This window comes from Neltuma alba, unplaced genomic scaffold (assembly GCF_004799145.2).
Source record: "Neltuma alba isolate B1F8T4 unplaced genomic scaffold, ASM479914v2 tig00002642_pilon, whole genome shotgun sequence".
NCBI lineage: Eukaryota > Viridiplantae > Streptophyta > Magnoliopsida > Fabales > Fabaceae > Neltuma > Neltuma alba.
In genome coordinates, this window is record NW_021632950.1 from 1 (window position 1) to 10,680 (window position 10,680).

Here is a 10,680-nt window from a genome sequence, read left to right on the forward strand (position 1 = left end):
TGACACTATCAAAAACAAGAGAGAGAAGAAGAAAGAAGAGAAACGAAAGTAGCATTAATCATGCTACGCTCTTCATTCATTCTTAATCATGCTACGCTCTTCATTCATTCTACTTTTGCATTGTTATATTCCTTTGATTCAGTTCAGTTCAAATTCAAATATTAAGCCCATCATTCTTATCACGATTCACAGGGGGAAAAAAGGCTTTTGTTATCATGTTGTAGTAAAACCTAAAAAAGTTATTAGTCCGTTGATGTAACATAATTAACCTCGTTTGTCATTATTACCACTTTTTTTTTTTTAACTATTAGACAATTTTATTACCATTAATGATGTGATTTTTTTTTTTTTACCCCATCATCGCAAGAGCCATCATCAAATCTGTTATCCCCTTGCATGTCGCCATGATCATGTTCGTGCGGTCACTTGAACGTGAAAACACGATATCTTTTGTTGCATTATGACAAAGTGGTGTTCGGTATTTATTTTTTTGTTATTGACGCAGTCTTAGTTAACTTTAACGGAGGCTTCAAACATGCAAGACAAAACACTGATCTGAGGTTGTTGAATAGTCTTTACAAGAAATTGTTTTGTAGCAGTAAATCACTTTAGCTCTCTGGATATATATGCATATCCATACCAGATAATCTTCGCCTTGAAAATCAAAACGTTCAAATGATCCTGTTCTTCTCCCTGTGTTTTTAACTCTTCAGCTTACTTAATTGCTCAGTATATGACTCAAGAAAGGCAAACATGTTTTATAGAGAAACGAAAAAGGATCAGGTCGCATAAATTTAAAAGAAATTAAAAAAGGGTCAAATTTCCTGGAGATTTGACAAAAGCTATCTTCTTTAAAATAAGAGAGATCAGAAACAAAACTATAGGGCCAATAGCGTTTGAAAATTGGATCTTTACGTCATGCAAACATCAAAACGCCGTGCTTCTTTTCCTTTTTATTTTCCCTTTTTCGGTTTTTGATACAGAAATGGCATGCTTTAAATCCAATAAATAATGGTTTTATCTGATTTAATTTTCAAGTTCTTTTCTTTGAAGTACAATAAAAGTGAAACCATAAGGCATGTATGCCAAAGCAAGGCGATCATCTTTTGAGATGTTCACCACCATTCTTTGGGGAAAAAATATTTTATTTTAAAAAAATACACACCGAACTTCAGTCTGTTCCCGCTAAAACTCTAACCTTTAATAGTGCCATTTTTACTTTGAAAAAAAGCGGCTTTGTATGTAAAATAATGATTTACCAAACTCAAAATCTGAAAGTCCAACTTATAACTCTTTAATAAAACCCTCATCACCTTCACTTCGCAAGTCCCATAACTTACATAAATGAATTATTTAATACGGTACGAAAATGACAATATAATCAAAATAAGTGGGTCGTTTTCAATTTAATTAGTCATTCATTGTCTGTAATGGATCATTTTGAAGGGATTTTGCCTCAATTGTACTGCACGTATCTTTTCACGGATGAGCTATGGAAGGCCCGACAAGTGGCTGCAGAATTTCAGTTTAAGTCTTTCATTTATGTGATATACGTTTTCTTGAATATATTTTTCAAAATACCGACCAATTTCTAAAATTCACATTAAGCCCCATCTTTAATACAAGCCACATCGGATCATATCAACATAAAACTCTCATGGTCACAGTTTTTTTTCTTTTTTTCTTTTTTTGGTGATTTGCCCAACAAAAAGAACTCGAACACGCACACTTGAGATATACTAAAAATATATGTTTAGCATTATTGGGTCAAAATGTCCCCACAATTTTTTTTAAGTTAATACAATTTTTTATCTCTTAAATTTGTTTTCATTTCGATTTTAATTCCTTAAGTTTCTTTCTATCTGAAACATTAGTCCCTATAATGTAATAAAAACCTGGATTATTTTATCTCTATAAAGAACCAAAACCAATGATTTGAAACTTAGTAAACTATTGAAGAACTGGAAATTATATTAACTTTTTTCTATTATACATATTTTTTTTTTTGCCAACAGCTAGCATACATATTCGTCACATATATATATTGTGTGTGTATTTATTATGAACATGATTTATTAGGGAGGGTAATGGTAGTTTGGCATTGGGAAAAAGAGGGTCATTTTCAGGGGCATGTGCAACTTAGACGTCACTCATTGATGATCATAATAAAGGAAAATGATATGTGGCCCGTTCCAAGATTTTCTTGCTCTCACTAATGCCCACCTCATCCTTTGTTTGTCTTACAATTTATCCATCCGCTTATTTCTCTCTTCCTCCATTCCATTATTTTGTGGTCAATGTTTTCTATTTTTATTAAAAATGACTTACCTTTAATCATGTTGATAATTTAAAATGCCTGTGTGTGTGTGTATATATATATATATATATATATATAATTCTTACTAGCCCCATGAAAGATGAGTACATGATTATTGAAAGTAAAGCTAAAGCGAGACACCAAATATGGATATCCTCTCGATTATTCAATCTTTGGATTAAAGTGATGTAAACTTTATTTTGGAATAAGTGGGTCTATTTCATTACCTCTTATGCTTAGGAATTTTTTTTTTGCCTAAAAGGGATATTCATAGTTTATCAAATTCATACAGATTAAGCAAATCTTTTTCTCTTTTTTTTTTGGGAAAAAATTAAGCAGGTTTCTTTACTTCCGCACTGATAAAAATACAGTTAATGATTTTCTTATGCACTTGATTTTGTTTTGAAAAATATTTAAAAACTTTAGGAGTTTTTAATTTTTATGCTGGCATCAATTATTTTCTCCATCTAATGTTAAGTATCCGGTGATCGTTAATTTTTGAAAATGCCAAGCAAGTAAAGCAGATAATCAGTCGAGACTCAAGAGACTCGCTTTGTAAGTGTTTTTTAAATGAAAAAATTTTCTCTTTTTTTTTTTTTCTCCTGTTAATTGTATCCCTGGCCACCAAATTCCCCGGTCTAATGATTCACCAACCCCATATAATGCAAAGAAATATGTATACCACAGAATGTCAGGCAGGACTGGAAAAATGCATTGGCAGGTATGGCTTTATCAAATTTGGATTATAAAATGATAACATCTTAATTGACATACAAATTACTTATAGGCATAATATATTGTATTATGGGCCTAATATGGTAATTTTCTTGCGGGTATTTAAAAGAGTCGTGTTTTTCACTAACTAGTCTTTCACAGCGTGATAAATCAAGTTTTAAGTTTTTATTAAGAGATATATTTATATTTAATACTCAATATTATTTCCAATTAAAAAAAAAAAAGAGAGGTTTGTTTTGGGTACAAAGTGTTTAAAGAGTTTTGTTACGGAAAGGTCATCGTAGTTGGTGGCGGCAAGTAGGCTATGGACCCGATTCTCTCTTACTCTGTTGTTCACGCTTCATGTTCCTAACCAAACCACCTCATTATATCGCTCCTTGCTCCTTCCTTCTAATTAACCACTACTATCATCTAAGAACCTTGATCTCTCCTTATAATCCTTTTTATTTCCTCTTTCCCGCCACTGGTTGTAGGGGTTTGGAGGGTTGGATGTCAAGACAAGAGCATCTTTACTGCTTGTAATTCTGCTCTTTGCTGTTCTTCTTCGATCATGTGCATATAATACTATTTGTTTCTTATTAACATCATTTGTTTTTTTTTTTTGGTCAAAAGAATGAGATCTCAATTCTTTTTTTTCTTCAAATCAACACTGAACTGCATGCATCGAGCAAAGGTTCCATGAAAGAAACACAACATCCTAGCTGTACAAAGACATGTTACACTTTTGATAAAAATTAGACATTTTTTAATTACAGTTTATAATTTATAAATATTAATTAATTATAAATTTTATATTTTGCTAGTGTTGATGGTTTTGTTAACATGAAGCTGCAGATCTTTTAATAATTAAAAAATGAGAAGAAACATCATTCTCAAAGTAAGGATCCACAAAGCATTGTTGGCCAAAAGAAATCACAAACCACTACAAAAAGTTTCCAAATATAAACTTAAAAATTTATGATTAAAAAGAGAAAAAGAGTTGCATGAAAAGTCATGACTTTTAACAATGAAGAAAAATGAAGGCCAGCCATATCAATGTTTGTCTTCTCTCTCCCTCCCTCTCTCTCTCAATCCAAATACCAAAATGATGAAGCAAGCGTGAATGGAGTTGGACGAACGTGTTTCAAGTCCCACGCACAATACAACTCGTCGGTGAAGCCCAAAACATAAGCTTGCATATCTCGTCAGCTTCTCGATCCCACCGTTTCTCCGGCCAACTACCGGCCACATTGTCACTGGACCCTCACTTTCCCCGTTTTGCAACTTCCTCCCGTCTGTGCATATTTTCTTTCTGGCTCTCTGAATTCCTCCAATTTTTAGCTTTTTGTCGATGCTTCCCTTTCGATCTCCTCATTCTTGAATCTCCCGCTTCTTCCGCCCTGTCCTATCTCAATCTATCAGCTTTTCTTTATGGATTTGTAGCCAAATAAGCTGTTGTCTTCATTGCCTCCGTACCGCTTTTAGCATCCGTCTACTTCTGACAGTCATGATCTGTATTTTGCTGTTCGGGATCCTGAAAAGAATTCTACTTGGGGGGGCTTTCTTAAAGATTGGGATTTCGTTTCACTCTTGAGTTCTGTTGATTCTTGTATGAGAGCTCTGCTTCGATTGGTGAAATTTTGACCCTTCGGGTGTGCAATAGTGATTTCACTACTTTGGCGTCAGTTGCTGGGAACACTGGCGTTTTGAGGTGCGGATGAATGGACTTGGTTATTCATGCTATGTGACTGCCATTTTTCAACTTTGAGCTTCCGGATTTTCTTGTTCGTGTTCCCTTCTTTCTTTCTCTGCCCGCTTGTGTCGCTTGATAGCTCGGGCTCTGATATTGAGGCTCGAGATTGAAGTCGACTGTGCAAGACATATTAATAAACTCCGATATAAGTCGGTCAAGTTGCTTTCTGGGTAAGCGAATTAGTTTTCAACTGAGTTTAGTGAGTTGCTGTTTATGCGTCTTTGTTTTCGATCGTTTTCGTTCAGCCACATCTTATTTTGGTTTCTTTGTTTCAATTTGTCAGCATCGTTCCTGATTCTCTCCTATTTCTCCCGATAATTTTGTCCATTTATAGTTCTTCAAATTTTAGATGGTCTAACATATTTTATGTACATCTATGTACTGCGTATATGGATAAATCTTGGACTTTTCCCACTGCAGCTGTTGAAATGAAGATTCAGGACAGTAAATTTCACAATAATGAAAAGCCGTTTCCGGGATGCTTGGGAAGAATGGTAAACCTCTTTGATTTGACTGCCGGTGTGACCGGAAACAGGCTGCTTACTGATAAGCCACATCTTGATGGTAATTTCATTTACATTATTTCTCTTTTCACTAAATCGTTTAATTTTTCATTGCTGTGAGAAGCTCTCGGGTCGTTTTTTTCAAGTGTCATTGGATTTTCTACTATGAGATTTCTTCCGGACGATCTTGGTTCGTTTGTCTTCATGGTTGTTTATGATGTTCTTCTATTGCTGATTTTAACTTCGGGGCTTCGGGGATGGTGATGAGTCGAATTGAGGATTGACGAATAATACTGCAAAATATTGAAGGACAAGTTCTTGAACTGGAAAGTTAATTCAGTATAGCTACATCTTTTATTTTCAGATGCCTTGTGTTATTGATTAAAGCAGGCTAGTACTGACTGAAGTGACTGTTGTGGCAGTTTAAATTTTGGTTTGGTTATGGTTCTCTGTTTCCATGTAATTGGAGCTTAATGAATCGGGGTTGTTGCTCCCTTTTGGACAGATTTCTCACTTTATGATAATTAAATTATCCATAAATTTGCTTTAGCTCTTATTCTGTCCTTTATTTCCTGTCTGAAGCTTAAAATCTCCAGTAGTTTTGACTGACTGATACCTTATCCCCTTCTTTGCTGTTGTGATTGTATGATATTTATCTAGGTGCATGATTAACAAGGTGGAGCTATCTTTATATTGTCAATCGTGTGTTTCTGCCTTTTTATTTCTTCCTTCTGTTCATGGTCAGAAACAGTTGCACTTGAAATTATTGCATGTGTCATATGTGTACGTATTATATCTTTCCACTTCTCACTGTACTGTACCTGGTTGACTAGCAGCTTTTCCACTTTCAAGGAGTCAATCAGATGTTGCGAGGATTGCAAGACCTCCTTTTGGTGATCAGCTGGAGGATAAAATGGTGATTTGGGATTATATATCTATTAATATAAATACAATTCCATATGGGTTCTTTTCTTTTTCTTTGATTGGTTTTATCATACTCTACTTATTTTTGTTGCATTTTCATGGGGTTTGCAGATTGTTTCTGATTTGAGGAGATCGTCATCAAAGAACAAAATAAATGGAACGCCTATCAAGATGCTAATAGACCAAGAAATGTCAAAAGAAGTTGATTCCAGGCACAGCCCACCGAATGTAGTTGCCAAGTTAATGGGACTTGAATCCCTCCCATGGGAGGAGCCCAATCTAGCCATGCCAAGAGGCCATAAAAAAGATTATTCTCAACATATATGTGGTCATTCAGGGATGCCATTCAAACACTGGCAGCTAGAAGATAGATTAATGGACAAGGAAATGCTGAGTGAAGTTCGTGAGAGCCCAGAAAAGATTGAATGCAAAGATATTTATGAGTTATGGAGGCAACCTCAGAGGACAGCAAATGTTAGAGACAAGACGGCAGAGAAAGGAATGTGGACTGAAGATGTTAATGAGAAAAAAATGGCTCTCATTCGCCAGAAATTTATGGAAGCAAAACGTCTGTCTACAGACGAGAGATTACGACAGTCAAAAGAATTTGAAGATGCCTTGGAAGTTTTAAGCTCTAATAAAGATCTGTTCCTCAGATTTTTGGATTCTCAAAATCTTTATGAGCTCCAGTCCACTCCACAACCACAACCTGCAACTAGGCGTATCACCGTGCTCAAACCTTCAAAGATGCTTGATGATGACGTTTCTGCTGTGAAGGAAAGGAAGAATGATAAACAGAACAAAAAACCAGCAAATGTTGGTCAAGCAGCAGTATGGAACATGAACCATGGATATTCTTCGCCCCCCCAGAAAGTTGATGATTATCAAGTTCAACATACTAGAATTGTGGTATTGAAGCCTAGTTCTGGTAAGACCAATGAGCTTAAGGCTGTGGCTTCTCCAACTTGTCCATCACCTCGAAGTTTGCAAAGTGGAAATTTCCATCCTGAATATGATGTACGGGAATCAAGGAAAATAGCAAAAGAGATCTCATGCCAAGTGCATAGAGATCCAGTAGGCCATCAAAGGGATGAAGCTTTGCATTCTTCTGTCTGTTCCAATGGCTACACAGGTGATGAGAGTTCATTCAACAGATCAGAAAATGATTATGCTGCTGGAAATTTTAGTGAATTGGAGATTATGTCACCATCTCCAAGGCACTCATGGGACTATGTTAACCGCTATAATGGTCCTTATTCACCATCATCCTTCAGCCGTGCATCCTATTCTCCTGAGTCATCAGTTTGCAGAGAGGCAAAGAAACGACTTTCTGAAAGATGGGCCATGATAGCATCAAATAAAGGGCCTCAAGAACAACGGCATTTGCGCAAGAGCTCTTCCTTGGGTGAGATGCTCGCTCTTTCAGATGCAAAAAAATCTGTTTCAACAGAGGTTGAGGATGGCAATAAAGAACAAAAACCAAGGGAATGCAGTAATAATAGCAATGAAGAAATACAGGTGACTGATTCTCCTAAAAATCTTGCAAGGTCAAAATCTGTCCCCGCATCTTCTTCTACTATCTATGATTCTGGGCTTGGTGTTGGAGTCAGCGAGCACAAGGCTGGCAAAGTACATGACTCGAAGGATCTGACAAAGCCAAAAAGCATGAAATCATTTAAAGGGAGAGTTACAAGTTTGTTCTTTTCAAGGAATAAGAAAGCAACTAAGGAAAAATCTAGTCTATTGCAGTCTAAAAATGAACCCCAATCTACTATCAGTGAAACATCAGTATCTCTAGCAAATTCTCCTGGAATTATTAGGGATAACACACCTCAAAGCATCAGCACTGGTGGATTTGGAGAGCGTCCTCTTCCTACTCAATATGAATTATCAGGCAAAACTTTAACTGATTCACATTCCAAGGGACAAGGCATGACATCTTTAGAGGTAATGGAGGCTTTTGTGCGTAAGCACATATTTCAACCTTCCATCATTGCTGTGCACTATGCAAAAAAATTTTTATCTGCCGGCTGCCTTACTTTCTATTTCATTAAGGGAATTAAATCCCTGCAACTTGTGCTTTTGTAAATTGTATGTTGTATGGTATGAAGAACTTTACGGCCAATATGTTTAAGATTAAGAAAGAAAGTGTTGGTTAAGCTGAATGAGGGAGTTGTTGGGAAACCCTTAGGCTAAACATGAGGGTTTTGCTGGAAAAGATCTCTTCAGCTTACTGGCCCTTAATGCATATGACTAAAAGCAATTTGTTTTACAAATTATTTGGAATTCCAGTTGCGAGTTATTGCAAATTAGTAATGACGAACAGAATCAGTATTAGAAATTATAAAATAAATTGACCCCCAGGGTCTGAGATTTTCATTTGTTTTCACAGCGTGGATTGACTGGGTCACAGCCCATCATGCCTGGGATATCAAGTGAAAACCAGGACCAACCAAGTCCAATCTCAGTTTTAGAGCCCCTGTTTAGAGATGATCATGCAGCTCAGGAATCATTGGATTCTATAAAGGCCGGCCACATGGGTACTTCTTTTTCTTCTTGTTATGAGAATCTCTATTTTGGAGATTTCTTATTTGACGTGCCTGTTTTAATTATGACATGACTTGCATTTGTTATCCAGGAACAGGGGTGCCTCTGAATTCTAATTTAATTGACAAATCACCACCTATAGAATCAATTTCTCGGACCCTGTCATGGGAAGATTCTTGTGCAGAGGTTGCTACTCGGTATCCTCTGAAGTCCTTGACAGTTTCCATAGACCCAAAGGTAGAGGAGCAAGACTGGCTTGTCTCTGTACAGAAATTACTATTGGCTGCTGGACTTGATGATCAAGTGCAGTCAGACTCGTTTCACTCTAGGTGGCATTCCCTTGATAGTCCATTGGATCCATCATTAAGAGACAAGTATGCCAACAGCGAAAAGGAGCCTCTCCATGAGGCCAAACGAAGACACAGGAGATCAAATCAGAAGCTTGTATTTGACTGTGTCAATGATGCACTAAAGGAGATTACTGGTTATGAATCAGAAATATACTCAATGGGCAGAATGTGCAGTAGGACCCATGGCAGTGCCCCAGAAGGTACATCTCCCCTACTAGTGGACCTGATAGTGACCCAAATAAAGGAATTAATATCTAGTGAGGTGCATTGTGTTTGGGGAGATTGTGGGGACGGCAACAGCCTGGTGGTAGAGAGGTTTGTCAGGAAAGAGGTTGTGGGAAAAGGGTGGATTGAACTGCTGGGACTGGAGACGGCTAATCTAGGGAAGGAGATAGAAGGGAAATTGCTTGAGGAGCTTGTGGAGGAGGCTGTGGTGGATTTGACTGGTAGGACCCAATGAGGTTTCTCTATGTCTTATTTTTGTTTTCTATTGTAACTATAAATTGTGTAATTCATAATTAGCACACGTTGGTACTCACCAAATTTATTAAACGCTACGAAATTGTTTGAAATGGTTTTTTATTTGATCAATGTGACTCTGTAACTTAAATGGTTGTGGATGCCAATACCGCCTTGTAATTGTTTTTATGCCAAAATAATTCAGTGTTACATTTGGGATAAAATACCGTGCAGTAATTAACTAGCGCATTAAAATGATAAATTACCGTGCAGTAATACAGTCTGAAACTATGTTGTCATAAGTCGCTATCTTCAACTTGAGCCAGAAACAAGTTCGGCGTTGTAAAAACCGTATCAAGGGAGACAAAATGATAGGTAGTTTCTCTATCCCGTTAAACAATGAATCATTCATTCACACTGATAGATGATGAGTGCAACACCATAAAAGCAGCAAGTGTAAAAAATATCTAAAGGAAGGCTCATCTCTGACAGAATTACACGCTCATCTGTGATTTTATCAATGATCTGTGTATAGCATTGAAAAGCTGAGAATTTATTATGGTCACGGTCGGTGTGGTCCAAATTCAGCCACTGTTGTGCTGCTCCACAACTTTAAGAAATGATATGGCCCTACCAATTACCCCAGAGGAGACAAACATTTTAGACTCTGTAACGTAATCCTGTCCCTCCCTTGCTGTGTTTCAAAACCAACTTAATCGAATGCTTCTTGACCATTCATGTCAAATACCTGGGTTTATTTCACAAAATGGGGTAAAATAAAACCCTGTATTTGAACCATTTGGTTAGAAACAAAAAGGTAATAAATTGGCAGATGGGACTGAGATAATGATAATGAGAGCACATTGATTCTATTTGGCTGGACTTGAATTCTGGCGCACCTTTTCCGGCGATGGCTGATTCTAATAGCTAATAGCTGTCTCCTTTAGCCTCTGATATAAAAGTAATAATAAACAGGCATCCTCTTTCCCTTCTTTTTAAAATTTTTTATTTTCTGTTACAATTTGACATAAAATTCTCATACGACACATGGGAGTGTCTGGTGGTCCAACTCACGTAATATTATATCACTCCCACTCAGAAGTTGTACGCTAT

General features: G+C 36.7%; 1 protein-coding gene across 2 annotated transcripts; it reads left to right on the forward strand.

Annotated features, from left to right (window-relative positions):
* Nucleotides 1-4,091: 4,091 nt before the first annotated feature.
* Nucleotides 4,092-9,791, forward strand: LOC114734711 (uncharacterized). 2 transcript variants are annotated; one of them, XM_028922354.1, is made up of 6 exons: nucleotides 4,092-4,954; nucleotides 5,205-5,348; nucleotides 6,124-6,203; nucleotides 6,323-8,158; nucleotides 8,604-8,751; nucleotides 8,850-9,791. In XM_028922354.1, exons 2-6 carry the CDS (start codon nucleotides 5,213-5,215, stop codon nucleotides 9,566-9,568), a joined length of 2,919 nt encoding a protein of 972 aa, XP_028778187.1. In that variant the 5' UTR covers nucleotides 4,092-4,954; nucleotides 5,205-5,212; the 3' UTR covers nucleotides 9,569-9,791. The 2 variants fall into 2 exon arrangements, with proteins under 2 accessions (XP_028778187.1, XP_028778193.1); XM_028922360.1 differs by having other exon boundaries at nucleotides 8,856-9,791.
* Nucleotides 9,792-10,680: the final 889 nt, after the last annotated feature.

Coding starts and splice junctions, on each gene's coding strand:
- LOC114734711 (XM_028922354.1), top strand. CDS start 5,213: ATGAAGATTCAGGACAGTAAATTTCACAATAATGAAAAGCCGTTTCCG. Junction 6,204..6,322: donor ATCAGCTGGAGGATAAAATG/GTGATTTGGGAT, acceptor TGGGGTTTGCAG/ATTGTTTCTGATTTGAGGAG. Junction 8,752..8,849: donor TATAAAGGCCGGCCACATGG/GTACTTCTTTTT, acceptor TTTGTTATCCAG/GAACAGGGGTGCCTCTGAAT.